At 38.8% G+C, this 15,685-nt stretch overlaps 1 protein-coding gene and 1 non-coding gene across 2 annotated transcripts; both read left to right on the top strand.

Moving 5' to 3' along the window:
• The first annotated feature begins 510 nt into the window (after positions 1-510).
• On the top strand, positions 511-2,102 carry LOC108222896 (chalcone synthase 1). Its single transcript, XM_017396858.2, has 2 exons — positions 511-749; positions 851-2,102. The coding sequence occupies exons 1-2, from the start codon at positions 548-550 to the stop codon at positions 1,843-1,845; spliced, it is 1,197 nt and encodes a 398-aa protein (XP_017252347.1). The 5' UTR covers positions 511-547; the 3' UTR covers positions 1,846-2,102.
• A 12,970-nt stretch (positions 2,103-15,072) lies between these two features.
• Positions 15,073-15,179, top strand: LOC135146856 (small nucleolar RNA R71). The gene has a single exon (XR_010283951.1). It is a non-coding gene; the product is annotated as a small nucleolar RNA R71 (small nucleolar RNA).
• Positions 15,180-15,685: the final 506 nt, after the last annotated feature.

Genomic DNA, 15,685 nt, shown 5'->3' with positions numbered 1-15,685 from the left:
AAAATAAGTCTTTTTGAAAAATAAAATAAGCCAAATACCCTATTTGATATTCTATGTTTAAGTAATTTAATTAATCGGGGAACTAAAATTTTTGTTATCATGAATAATATAGGATTTTTCCATAAATACCCAAGTCCAAAATCTATTTTTAGCAAAAATACTGAGCACATCTTTTTCACAATTTCGCAAAATTATTAAATTTTCGAAAATATTTAAAAAATACTATATGCAACCATATGCATCTAGTTGCAACCGTATATTTACAAATATTTCTAAGAATTTTAAATATTTTTAAATGAAAGTAAAATGGACAAAAAAACTTATAAAAACTAGTATTTTTGATAAATTCCTCGAAATTATAATCTTTTGGTAATGATATTAATGATCGAGTTGAGTTACCTAAAAATTGCGGAAGAAAAACAAGCCAGAGAGGCAAAGTGGCCAAGAATGTACAAGCCGCACATGCATGTTTTAAAATTCAACATTCTTCTATAAATAGAAGGAGCTAGAAGAGATTATTATCCCTACATCTGGTCGAATAGAGGGAATGGCTACTCCTTTATACTCATCATCACTGTCAGTAGATGAAATGATGAAAAATCAGAGAGCGAAAGGTCCAGCTACAATCCTTGCCATTGGAACTGCTGCTCCTCCCAATTGCTACTCCCAGGCTGAGTATCCGGACTTCTACTTTCGTGTCACAAAGAGCGACCACAAGACTGAGCTCAAAGAAAAGTTTAAGCGAATTTGTATGCATTTAGTTTAATTTCATGCAATTTATATAAACTTCTAAACAAGTGTAGTATATATTAATCATGTCATATTGATATGTGTATGTGCGTGTCTGCAGGTAGTAAAACCATGATAAAAACACGTTATCTGCATATCACAGAGAAAACCCTGGAAGAAAACCCTAGCATGTGCGACTATTCAGCCCCGTCGTTCGATGCTCGCCAAGAAATTCTGAGGATGGAGGTTCCGAAACTCGGAAAAGAAGCCGCTGAGAAAGCCATCAAAGAATGGGGACACTCCAAATCAGAGATCACCCACCTCATTTTTTGCACCACTTCGGGCTACGACATGCCCAGTGCTGACTACCAGCTTACTAAGCTTCTAGGCCTCAATCATTCTGTCAAGCGCCACATGATCTACTTACAGGGTTGTTTTGCAGGTGGTACTGTCCTTCGTCTGGCAAAAGATCTTGCGGAGAACAACAAGGGTGCTCGTGTTCTCGTCGTTTGTGCTGAGATCACAACCATAACATTCCGAGGGCCTCATCTGGAGTCCTTGCTCCCTCAAGCACTGTTTGGTGATGGGGCCTCCTCGGTGATTGTTGGGTCTGATCCGGATCCTCTCACCGAACGTCCACTCTTCCAGATCGTGTCCTCGGCCCAACACATATTGCCTGATTCAGAAGACACAATCCGCGGAAAACTGGGGGAGTCAGGCCTCATGTTTTTTCTGAAAAAGAACATAACTACATTGATTGCCAGTGACATAGAGAAGCTACTAAAAGAAGCTTTTGAACCCATTGGAATATCCGATTGGAATTCGCTCTTCTGGATAACCCACCCTGGTGGCCCGGCTATCTTAAACCAGATTGAACTTGTGTTAGGCCTAAAAGAAGAGAAAATGTGGGCGTCTCGGAAGGTGTTGAGTCAGTATGGTAATATGGCAAGTGCATGTGTTTTGTTTGTTTTAGATGAAATGAGGAAGAAATCAATGAAAGATGGCATGGCAACGACTGGTGATGGCTTGGACTGGGGTGTGGCTTTCGGATTCGGGCCAGGTCTCACCGTCGAAACAGTTGTGCTGCGTAGTATCCCTGTTACTAGTTTCACTTAATGCACGCATGAGTGAATCAGACATTTCGAGTTGGGTTTAATATCAGTTGATTCCGTTTCTTTTGTATTCAGCATGCATGATCTGGTTGTAATACTTTTATGAGTGATTTCATATGTTATCATAATATGATAGGGGTGGAGTAAATTTAGGAGTTTGACAGGATCCATAATCCTGATCTTTAGCAACTCCGTTGTATCCATTCTACTATTTAAGCCCCACTAGTGATTGAATAAAAACCAAGGTCTTTTGACAGCAAATCTGCAGTCTATGTTTTTACCAGTTTTATACATACTACATGCACCACGACAACAAACAGGTTCATCTGCGACGAATAGCTTGATCTTTGATGGAAATTAGGATTCCGTCGTACATTTTTACGACAAAAAAGAAATCCATCAAATGTACGATAAAAAAGAAATCCATCATTAATTCACTTGTTTAAATATTTTTACGTGGTTAAAAATTAATCAAAATGTTCGAGTCTTTTTTTTAATTCGAACTTACGATGATTATAATATTTCATCATAAGTTCGCTTATTTAAATGTTTTTCCTTATTTAAAAAGTAAATAAGAAGTTTTAGTGTTGGAACTTACGACACCTATAATATTCTGTCGTAAATTCACTTAATTAACTATTTTTTTTCTTAATAAAAGAATAATCAAAAAAAGTTTGGGTCACGAAAACGACCCCGTTTTTTATTGGATCTTATGATAGTCCCATACTTTTATAATATAAGCTCAATAAAATGTTAGAATTTTATTTAATTTAAGTCAAAGCTATTATTTTTTTGAAAATAATTTTGAACGATTCAACTGTACGAATCTTATTGTAATATGCTAATATTGATTTTTTTAAAAAATCCTTTTATTTAGTGTGGGTTTCGTAGTCAAAAACGGTCAAATTAATTAGTAAGCAACCATCTTCTTATAACTTGCCTGACGTGGGGTCGTTTGAGTGAGTTTAAATTAAATGATTTTTGTTTTATAAACTCTATGGGATTCAAATTTAAGCCGGTGAATATTGCAGCGCTAAATTTATTTAACATTTTTACGACAAAAAAAAAATCCATCATCAATTCACTTGTTTAAATATTTTTACGTGGTTAAAAATTAATCAAAAATGTTCGAGTCTTTTTTTTTATTCGAACTTACAACGGTTATAATATACCATCATAAATTTTTGCTTATTTAAATGTTTTTCCTTATTTAAAAAGTAAATAAGAAGTTTTAGTGTTGGAACTAACGACACCTATAAAATTCTGTCGTAAATTCACTTATTTAACTATTTTTTTTTCTTAATAAAAAATAATAAAAAAAAGTTTGGGTCACGAGAATGCCCCCGTTTTTTATTGGATCTTATGATAGTCCCATACTTTTATAATATAAGCTCAATCAAATGTTAGAATTTTATTTAATTAAAACCAAAGTTATTATTTTTTTGAAAATAATTTTGAACATTCAACTGTACGAATCTTATTGTAATATGTTAATATTGTTTTGTTTTAAAAAGCTTTTTATTTAGTGTGGGTTTCGTAGTCAAAAACGGTCAAATTAATTAGTAAGCAACCATCTTCTTATAACTTGGCCTGATGTGGGGTCGTTTGGGTGAGTTTAAATTAAATGGTTTTTGTTTTATATAGTATATTTTATGAGACTCAAATTTAAGCCGGTGAATAGTGCCGGGCTAAATTTTTTTAAGAATAAAATGTTAACATTTTTTCTTTTATATATTTAATTAATTAATTGATTATATGTTAAGATTTTTTTTTTCCATAAGCCATAAAATATTAAAAAAAACAACGGAAACAATGAAAAGGAGGCCCCAAAACCTACTTGACATTAAAACCAACATACTGCTAAGGAACCAGAATGTCTGGGGACTTAGACACTAGACAACTACACCGACAGAACATGCATGCAACTAAGAGAAATAAAACAGGAGGAAAAAACAGCTTGCTTTCACTCGATCTCACTTAGAACCACCCTGAAACATTTTTGCTTTGCCTTTCCCAGTGACTGCCTTGACCCTATTCTGATTGAGATCAGCATTTTCCCTGATAATTTTCCCAGCCTGGCGCCTCCTCAAGTGTTGTACAGGGAGAGTCTCCTGATCATCTTCAATAACAATAATGTCCTTGGTCTTGGCAGCTCTTTCACGACCATCGATTGTGACCCCTTCTCCCATACCATAATTCGACCACCGATTATATGTTAAGATAGCTATTAAATAGTAGTTATAAATTATATTTAATATTTTTCACTTACTTATATAGTTATATTTGTGTATATATTAATTGTGAAATATAATAAAATTAAACACTCTAATTTATTAAATTTAATACATTAAACATAAAATAAAGATTACTCGATAAAAGTTAATTGCAGTGCAACTTACACGAAAATATAATATAAACTTAAATCATCACTTGTACGACATACATAGACGGCTGCAAGAAAAAATACTCCCTCCGTTTCTTTTTTCTTTTTCTGTTTGTGATGTCGGTATTGTTCATAACATGAGACAAATTACTAATTTACATCTAATCTATAAAACTAAATATAGTCATGAGTGATCTTGTTGGATTCGTATTCACAAGTACTTTAATACAGTGAAATTTATATTTAATGCTAATACGAAATGAAAAATATTAATGATTAAAAGTGTGTGTTGGCAAACGTGAAAAACTCAAACAGGAAAAGTATTTAGAGACGGAGGGAGTACATGCCTACATGGAAATGTGTTACTCCCTCCGTCCCGGTCATTTCTATACAGTTTCTTCTTTGGGATGTCCCAGCTTTTAATGATGTAAAACATTATTATACTCCACCTACTTTCTTCCACTATCTTCATTTTATAATAATATAAACACTATTACACTCAGTACTTTCCCTTTACTATCACAAATCTATAACTAAATACAAATGAGTCCCTCTATTTTACCCACATTTGCATCTAACTTTACTCATATTTTACATTTTTTCTTGATCTCCGTGTTCACACCAAATGTATATAACCTATTAGGACGGAAGGAGTAGTAACTTAGTACTCCTAGTTAAACCTCTGCACTGAAAAAGACAAGAAACTTAAGACATGTGTTACTGTAGTACTTGCTGTCTTGCTGAATGCTGACTATGGAGGGGAATGGGATGGTCATGCAGTCCTGTGATTCTTCCTGAAGCGTGAACCACATGAAAGCTAGCGGTACTCCATTGCTGGACCACATGAAAGCTGCTTGAATATTATTCCCTCCGCGGCCTCCAATTCTTATCATTTAGAACGTAGTGCTCGGCCCGTATTTTAAGACTCATATAAATTATAGTTTCAAAACTTATGTTTAAAATTTTCTTTTTTTAAATAAAAATTTAATAATACACGATCTTTTGTATTATTCCCTCCGTCATCATCATCAGAACCGAATACAAACCGAACCGAACAAAATTACATCAATTATATAAATTGATGTATATAATATATATATATATATATATATATATATATATATATATATATATATATATATATATATAGGGCTACTCTAGTGAGAACTTTAAATGGTGAGAACTAGATACTGGGCTTAAAACAGAACTAAACATTGGGCTTAAAATTAAGAACAAAAATAGGCCCATTAACATAACATTCTAAACATCGGAGGTTTTTAAAAGTTAAAATCAGTTCCAACTAACCATTACCCACTCAAACTGTTACTCGCAGATCACCCCCAAATTACAACAAACTCTCAACAACGGCGCTCAATCGGCGTGTTTTGCTGCTCAGCGCTGCACAGTTTGTTCTTGCAAGTGTTCGTAGACATTGTTCCTTTCACTACTCTAAACGATTTACTTTAAGGGGCCGTTTGGTTAGGGGTATTCAGGAAAGGGAAAGGTAATCAGCCTGATTGATTCCCTTTGTATGTGTTTGTTTTGTAAAAATCATCATTCTCTTTCCCCTTTTTTAGTAGTGGGTTTACCCAATAATCCTCATATCTCATTCCCCACTGTTCGCAAAAATCTACACGCAAGCGCATGTGATCATAAGTAATATATTTGTTCGTTCCCACAGAGACTGGTGAATTAAGAATACGCACCTATGCAACAATGTATGATCAATTATCACTGCTAAGACAATTAACAAGGATTGGTTTCTTTTATACTAATAACTAAAATTACTAATCAAATTCAGAATAGGAAAACACATGGGATTCTAATTTCATTATCGAATTCATCTAGAATTGAAATTACTGATTAACATGCGATTGTTGAGCCTAATCAGACAACACGAAAGTAATACATGCCAACTCTCGTTGCACACATATCATACCAATCAAAATCCGCAATTAAGACAGAAATCTCATGGACACCAACAAAGCTCAGACCCTATATCTCTATAGCGGTAGTGTAAGCAGAGAGGTTTAATAACAAGTCGTCTATCGTGATTACACAGGGTGATAAAAATAGTTCAAGTCTATCACAAATTATGTTTCATTCACATAATCCTATGTTTACATGGCAAGGTTCTAAATTCAATCATCCACTCTCGCTTCAGAAAGAATTAACAAACAACTTAGAAGTTAGCTACTCTCCTAAGAAGAATAAGTACAGCTCATGCAAAGAAATCAACGTACATCACAAAATCAATCCAACAATCTCGTTACTAAACTACATCGATAAATCCATTAGAATCCCATGAAGGCGGTTAGTTCATAATCAAACTAATCGACATCATGGGTTCTAATGAAAACATGATAAATAAAAGACAAGAATTGAATGGAATAAAAATGCTTGAATTAATAATAAAGATCACACGTTACAGATTTGAAGTTCACGATCTCGCTTGAAACTGTCACTTCCTCGCGAAGAACGATCTAATACAAACTGATAATGTGCTTGAATGATAAAACTAAATTACGATATTATTCTCTACTACAAACTACTTCTCTACGGCTAGGGTTTTACACACGAGAAATAAAAATACATTGACCAAGTCACACGGGCCTCGACCGCTGCGAAAATCCACTAAAAAGCTGTAAAAATCGGCCCGGGGAAGTTCTGCTGGGCGCTGCCGCGCTAACTTAGCGCAGGCGCGCTAGTGGTTGCAGTCTGTAGCGCGGGCGCGCTAACAAGTAGCGCGGGCGCGCTACTTTCTGCACTGGTGGCCCTGTTTCTTCGTTTCTCGCTCGTTCTCGCGTGTATGTCCTTCCTCGCTTCTAGTACCACTTCCGTAGGTGATCACGGTTGCATTTAGCACATGCAACAAGCCCTTTAAACCCCTAGATAGCTCTAGTGGACGAGTGTGCTCTCGTGAGGGTTTGTAGAAGATGTACCCACAAAATCCCAAGTCGTGAGGAATCCACAATTCTCTATTCTTGCAAATAATGCACCAAAACCAACCTAAAATGATAGAAAATCACTTCATCACCTCAACTCGTGACCTGCACAGAAAAACAATAAAAACACATCAAAAGACACTAAACACTTAAGTACAACCAACCAATTTAAGTGGAAATGAAGGCCTATAAGTGCGTATAAATACCACTTATCACACCCCCAAACTTAAACTGATGCTTGTCCTCAAGCGTCAACGACACTATACAATAATACAATGCAATGCATGAATGCAACTACGTGATGAATGAGTGAACTATGAAGTAATTGCCTTGTCAATTATAATACCTCAGATTGTGCTAATGTTCTCGAATTTCACTTCTCTCGCTACCAAGTCAATTACTCTTCTATTTACAAGTGTGGAGTGCCAGTGTGTGCAAGCATGCTCTTTTATTGAGACAAGACAAAAACTACTACTCCCACAGAATCCCAATCAAGAATCGTAAAAGTTTAAAACTAACACCCCGTCACTCAAGTCCAACTAAAAGCCAAGGTCCCAAAGAATGTCCACACCCTTCTATTTTATTCACTATATTTTTTTTCCTTTTTATTGGTGATTAATTGCTTGGTCTAAGGTCAGAGCGCTTCGCAGTGTAAATGCGTTACGAACACCACAAGACTTCACACACCAATTATTCACTTTATTCTAGTGGTTTATTTAACTGTGCAATGGTTGAGATCCCTAAAGATTTATACATTAGTACCCATGTAGCGAGTGTTGGGTCAACAATCCCAAACCACAAGGGCTTTAGGTTGCTAGGCACAAAGTCCCCTCAGACTTAATTACTCGAGTACTAATGAGCTCAACCTAGTTAATTCTACCACTTATTTTTTTAGTGAATTTATTTACTACTATATATATATATATATATTTTTTTTTTTTAGAAAGGCATATCTACTCCTCAGTTCCCCCAAACTTAAGATTTACAGGCCTAAGCTGAAGGGTGTTCAATTCAATCCTAGAATTCATGGAATTTCGTCTAAATCCTATCTCAAGAACATATGTGAATTACAATTTCCAACACAAGCAATTTCCAAGTACTAACCTAGCATTGCAATTGAAATTACTAATCAAGAACTACGCACATAACTCATCATAGGCAATTAACTTGGCTTAACTTCATAATTCATGCAAATGCTCGTGATACTAGCTACGACAATTACTACTAAACATGTAAAAATAAAAAAAAAAAAAAATATGAGAAAAATAGAAAAACGTGAGAATTAATCAAAGCAAAATAAAATAAAAAAAACGTGTGAACTACATGAACTAACTAACACATGCAATAATAAACTACATAATAATATGCTCTTCCTTAGATTACCACCCCCAAACTTAAAATTTTCAATGTCCCCATTGAAAGTGATAAAAAGGCTAGAGCACCCACATACCTACTCGGAGTCCGAGTCCTCCCCCTCCTCTGCTGGAGGTGAATCAGGTGGAGGATACTGCATCCCTGCTCCGAATACTGGCCACTGAACTGTGACCCCCTGTGCCTGGAAAGCACTACCTAAAGCCTGTGTCAAGTCAAAAGCAAACCTCTGGTGGATGTCATGCATGGTATCCATCCGTCTCGCTAGGCGGCGATAATGAGCATCTCCCATCGGTTCGGAGCTCCTCTTCGTCTGTGAAGTACCAGCTCCAGAAGCTCTAGGCTGCTCCCTCCTCACAAATGCTGGACGTCCCCCTGGAACCTCATCATATATGTACCCGAGGCCTCGAGGGTGGGGAACTCCTCCATCCCACTCCGTCATCCGACTGATCGCCGAATGATCAATAGGTGTTCCCGGCAACTGTAGTTGCTCGTTGGCTGGCCAACGAACACCGCTTGATCGACAGAGCTTCGTAACAATTGTGCCATATGGAATGGCACCAGTGGTTCCTCCCCGTAAGAACCTCAGCATCCCCTGATGAATAACATGTCCCAGATCAATATACTTGCCTGAGACAATCCCAAAGAGCAGAATCGCTCTATCCACTGTCACCTCATGCCCATGAGAAGATGGCATGATATTAGCACAGATGAAGGCATTCCATGCCTTCGCATACCGGTTCAAAGCGGCTGCAGGAAAAGAAACATGTGCCGGCAAAGGAGGTGCAGTCATCTTCCAATGCGTGTCCGGTACACACATGTCATACACCAACCGCTCAAGATCAATCGGATCATCATCAAACCGGCGTTTGGCACGCCCAATCCTCTCAACAACCCAATCTTCTTCATTACGGCGCTTGGCACGCCCCCCAATCACTCTACGGATCGCCTCCGCACTATAATCAACTCGGATTCCCCGCACCACCGTGAATCCATCGCGATTCTCCTTGGCATTAGCATAAAACTCTCGAATAATAGCCAAGGGAACCGCCTCCGGAGCCTCGCAAAAAGACTCCCAACCCCGCTCTTGAACCATGTTCAAAAGCTCACCATCTTCCGCCGTGGGTAAGAATCCCCTCTCCTTGACTAACGACTTATTCATAAGCCGTTGAAACTCGGTTCGTGCTCCATCGGAAGTAAACTCAACCTCACCCATCGAGGAAGAATCGCTAGATGTAGGGGCTTGGGTGCTTGTTCCTTGTGATCTTCGGGCTCTTTTGGGTGCCATTGGTAGAGATTTAGAGTTGCAAGAGATTTGTGTGTAGTGGGTTTGAGAGATTGGATGAAGGTTGTGTGTATGGATGTGTATATATATTAGGGTTTAAAGAATTATAATGGGATTTGGAGATGGGTTTTGTGTTTATATAAGGATTGGAGAGCTGAGTTAGGGTTTAATAAGATGTATTTCGGGCTAGGCATGCAAAATTAGGATTGTGGGCTTTTAAAAACGAAAAGAAAATATTTTTGGGAGAAAATTCGCCAGCCTCTGCAGTCAGTAGCGCGGCCGCGCTAAGTGTAGCGCGGGCGCGCTGTGCAACTTAGCACGGGCGCGCTGACACTAGCGCGGGCGCGCTAGTGTCTGACCCCGGAGGCTGATTTTCTCGATTTTCGTGTTTTTGAGGTTTACAATGGTACAATGTGGTTCCAATGCGTGGGTTGCCTCCCACGAAGCGCTTGTTTAACGTCGTTAGCTCGACGTGAAGTCCAGAATTAATCCGATTCTGATTGAAGAATCGTGGTTTGTACCTCACGATTCACATTTCCGCCAAAGTAAGGTTTCAACCGTTGACCATTAACTTTAAATGATTCATCCGGTGATTTGGCATAGATTTCTACTGCACCGTGGGGAAATACAGTCTTGACCGTAAATGGCCCTGACCAGCGTGACTTGAGTTTCCCTGGAAACAGCTTCAACCGAGAGTTATACAATAGAACCAATTGACCTACTACAAAAGATTTTTGTATCAACCGCTGATCATGCAATCTTTTCACCTTTTCTTTGTAGAGTTTGTTATTTTCATAAGCACGGAGGCGGAACTCCTCCAACTCATTGAGTTGAATCATGCGTTTCTCTCCAGCTAATTGTAAGTCGAAATTCAACCTCTTTAGTGCCCAATAAGCTTTATGTTCCAATTCTACTGGTAAGTGACAAGCTTTCCCAAACACTAACTGAAATGGAGAAGTACCCAATGGTGTTTTGTAAGCTGTTCGATAAGCCCAAGCAGCCTCGTCTAATCGCAAGGACCAGTCTTTCCTAGAAGGGTTAACCACCTTCTCTAATATGCGTTTAATCTCTCTGTTAGACACTTCAGCTTGACCATTCGTTTGAGGATGATAAGCAGTAGCAACCCGATGATTGATATTATACCTCGTCATCAAGGTTGTAAATTTCCGATTGCAGAAATGAGAGCCTTCATCACTGATAATGACTCTAGGGACTCCGAAACGGGTAAAGATTTGTTTTTGTAGAAATTGCAAGACCACCTTAGCATCATTTGTAGGTAAGGCTTTCACCTCCACCCATTTAGACACGTAATCAACTGCTAATAGAATATACTGGTTGTTGCAAGACGAAACGAACGGTCCCATAAAGTCAATACCCCAAACATCAAATATTTCGACTTCCAAAAGCATTTTAAGAGGCATTTCATTCCTCCTAGAAATATTACCTGTACGTTGACATCGATCGCAACCCAACACAAATTGATGAGCATCTTTAAACAGAGTTGGCCAGTAAAAACCTGCTTGAAGTACCCTCTTTGCTGTCTTCTCTCCGCTATAATGGCCCCCATAACCAGTGGAATGGCACTCGCGCAAAACTCCCTCAACTTCATTATTAGGAATACACCGTCTGAGAATCTGATCGAGTCCTTGTTTAAACAGAAAGGGTTCATCCCAAATATACCATTTCACATCGTGAAGGAATTTCTTGCGTTGAGCATAAGAGAATTCTGGAGGAATGACCTTACTCACCAGATAATTTACAATGTCAGCAAACCATGGCTCTTCTGCCTCAACTCCAAACAACTGTTCGTCTGGGAAGAATTCATTGATTAGAGTGTTGTCGGTAGTTTGTTTGCTGTGATCTTCTAGTCTGGATAAATGATCTGCTACCTGATTTTCTGTGCCCTTTCGATCTTTAATTTCCACATCAAATTCTTGGAGCAATAAAACCCAGCGAATTAGTCTTGGTTTAGAATCCTTCTTTGAGATGAGATATCGAATGGCTGCATGATCAGTATATACCACTACCTTTGTTCCAAGAAGGTAAGACCTGAACTTCTCAAAGCTAAAGACAATAGCTAGAAGTTCTTTTTCAGTAGTAGTGTAGTTCAATTGTGCCTCATTTAATGTTTTGCTGGCATAGTAGATAACATGAAACACATTGCTTGTTCGCTGGCCCAGTACAGCTCCTACAGCATAATCACTGGCATCACACATTAATTCGAATGGTTTACTCCAATCAGGTGCAGTGATGATAGGTGTTGATGTCAACTTCTTTTTCAAGATTTCAAATGCTTCCAAGCACTCCTCATCAAATTTGAATGGAATGTCTTTCTCTAACAGATTGCAAAGAGGTTTAGAAATTTTCGAGAAATCCTTGATGAACCTCCGATAGAAACCTGCATGACCAAGGAAGCTTCGGATGCCTTTGACGGAAAGTGGTGGAGGAAGATTTTTAATTGTTTCCACCTTCGCTTTATCGACTTCTAGTCCCTTGGCAGATACCTTATGCCCCAATATGATTCCTTCTTGCACCATGAAATGACATTTTTCCCAATTGAGAATCAGATTAGTTTCCACACAGCGCTTAAGAACCATTCTAAGATTTGTGAGGCATTCGTCATAAGATGTTCCAAATACAGAAAAGTCGTCCATGAATACCTCCACATTGATGCCGATCATTTCTGAGAATATTGCCATCATGCACCTTTGAAAAGTGGCTGGTGCACCACATAAACCAAAAGGTACTCTTCGGAATGCGAAAGTACCATAAGGGCATGTAAAGGTTGTCTTTTCTTGATCTTCCGGAGAAATAGCAATCTGATTATAGCCAGAATACCCATCTAACAGACAATAGAAATCATGGCCAGCCAACCTGTCAAGCATCTGATCAATAAAAGGCAGAGGGAAGTGATCTTTTCTTGTAGCTTTATTCAGCTTTCTGTAGTCCATGCAAATCCTCCAACCCGTGACAGTTCTAGTTGAGATGAGTTCCCCTTTTTCGTTGGCTACTACTGTCATTCCTCCTTTCTTAGGCACGCATTGTACTGGGCTCACCCATGAGCTGTCAGAAATTGGATATATGATACCTGCATCGAGCCATTTAAGAATCTCTTTCTTTACAACCTCCTTCATGATAGGATTTAACCTTCTTTGTTGTTCCACTGAAGGTTTGCTTCCTTCTTCAATGAGAATTTTGTGCTGACAAAATGATGGACTGATTCCCTTGATATCAGCTATAGTCCACCCAATTGCTGTTTTGAATTCCCTTAGCACCCTCAAAAGTTTTTCCTCTTCCTCACCTGACAAGTTAGCTGCAATAATAACAGGAAGAGTAGAACGTTCACCAAGAAAAGCATACCTCAAGTGATCCGGTAACGGTTTAAGTTCAAGTTTAGGTGCTTCGATCACTGATGGTTGTAGTGGTTTGTGATCTTCCTTTAATTCTTCTAAGCCAAGAGATTCGACAGGTGGTTCAAAATTCCTTCTCCAAGGTGATGAGTTAAGATGATGGATTTCTTCCAATTCTTCTTCACTGTCCCATTTCTCATCATTGGTAAGGATTGCTTCCAATACATCATCCTGTAAAATCCTCTGGCTATTAGCTTCTGCCGTAGTATCAAGTACATCCATACTGAAACAAGATTCCTCATCGGTTGGTAATTTCATTGCATTGAATACGTTGAACGTGACCGTCTGATCTTGTATTCTCATTGTAAGTTCCCCTTTTTGGACATCGATCAATGTTTGCCCGGTGGCTAAGAAGGGTCTACCCAAGATGATAGGAATCCTTTTGTCTTCTTCAAAGTCAAGAATCACGAAGTCAGCTGGAAATATTAATTGATCAACCTTGACTAGCACATCTTCAATTATACCCCTCGGATATGTGATCGAACGATCAGCCAGCTGTAAAGACATGTTTGTCGGCTTGAGCTCTGGTAGGCCAAGTTGTGTGAAGATAGATAAGGGCATCAGATTGATGCTAGCTCCCAAGTCGCACAGACACTTATCAAAAGAGAACTTCCCAATAGTGCAAGGGATAGTGAAACTTCCCGGATCTTTAAGCTTAGGTGGTAATTTCTGTTGAAGCACAGCACTACATTCCTCCGTTAAAGCCACTGTCTCTAACTCCTCGAGCCTTAGCTTTTTTGAAAGAATACCCTTCATAAACTTGGCATAGCTAGGCATTTGCTCGAGTGCTTCAGCAAACGGGATGTTGATGTGAAGCTTTTTGAACACTTCAAGGAATTTACCAAATTGCTTATCCAGCTGCTGTTTTTTTAACCTCCTAGGAAATGGAGGTGGTGGGTATAATGGTTTTGACACCGGAGCAGCTGCAGGGATAGCCTTATCTTTTTCAACAGTAGAGTTGATTCCAATTGTGTTTGAAGGAAGTTCTGCTGGAATTTCTTGCGGTTCATCACCCTGATCTTGTACTAATGTTGAGGCAGGCCCTGTTGTAGTTTTTCCAGATCTCAACGTAATGGATTGGACTTGCTCTTTAGGGTCCCTCTTACCTGGTACCTCTGTATCACTAGGGAGATTCCCCTGTGGTCTGTTCAGTAAAGCATTAGCTAACTGACCGACTTGTGTCTCTAAAGCTTTTAAAGTTACTGCCTGACTCTTGTACATGAGCCTTAGTTCTTCCATGTCAGACCTTTCGTTAGCTGATTGCCCATGATTCTGAAATCCCGGTGGGTGATATGGCTGTTTAGGTGCATACTGTTGTGAAATCCCAGCCTGACTGTACTGTTTAGGTCCCTGTTGAAATCCTTGTTGAGATTGGTTATACCCCTGGTTATTACTCCAGCTGAAATTAGGATGATTTCGGTTGTTAGGATGATAAGTAGCTGGAGCAGGCTGTTGACCTCTCTGAAAGTTGCTCACAAATTGTGCTGATTCACTAGAAATGGCACACTGATCAGTAGCATGAGTACCAGCACATAATTCGCAAATAATGATTGGCTGTTGAATTCCTTGGTGAGCCAGAGAATCGACTTTCATCGTGAGAGCTTTAAGTTGAGCTGCTATAGCTGTAGACGTGTCAAGATCAAGAATTCCGGCTACTTTCCCTTGAGTAAGTCTTTGAGTAGGGTTCTGATATTCATTAGCCGCCATCATTTCAATAAGATCATAAGCTTCTTCATAACTCTTAGCCCATAGCGCACCTCCAGAAGCAGCATCAAGCATAGGTCTGGATTGAGGTCCAAGACCATTGTAGAAACTGTTTATTTGCATCCAATCCGGCATACCATGGTGGGGACACTTTCTTAGCATCTCTTTATACCTCTCCCAGGCTTCACAGAATGTTTCTCCTGATTGTTGAGAGAATTGAGATAGAGCATTTCGTAGCGCAGCAGTCTTTGCCATGGGGAAGAATTTAGTGAGAAATTTCTGAGCTAGATCTTCCCATGTAGTAATCGAACCAGATGGTAAAGAATGTAACCATCCCTTGGCCTTATCCTTCAGTGAAAATGGGAAAAGTCTTAGCTTCACAGCCTCATCAGAGACGTCATTAAATTTGAAAGTGTCACAGATCTCTATAAAATTCCGTATATGCATATTAGGGTCTTCAGTAGGAGAACCCCCATACTGTACCGAGTTCTGGACCATTTGAATAGTTCCTGGTTTGATTTCAAAGGCTTTGGCTGCGATTGCAGGCCTGACAATGCTTGATTGGATATCATCGATCTTTGGCATAGAGAAATCCTTCAATGCCTTACTGTCTGGTTGTGCTTCAGGTTCTGTCATTGTTTCAGAATCAGAAGAAGAAGTAGAAGATGAATCAATTGCTTTCTTACGGGTCTGAGAACGTGTTTGCATAAACGCGACCCAAGTACCTGAAATAAAGAAAAGAAGAA

The sequence above is a fragment of the Daucus carota genome, chromosome 5 (genome assembly GCF_001625215.2).
Source record: "Daucus carota subsp. sativus chromosome 5, DH1 v3.0, whole genome shotgun sequence".
Classification (NCBI taxonomy): Eukaryota; Viridiplantae; Streptophyta; class Magnoliopsida; order Apiales; family Apiaceae; genus Daucus; species Daucus carota.
The sequence above is the reverse complement of the archived record's forward strand: the minus strand, read 5'-3'. Positions and strand labels throughout refer to the sequence as shown.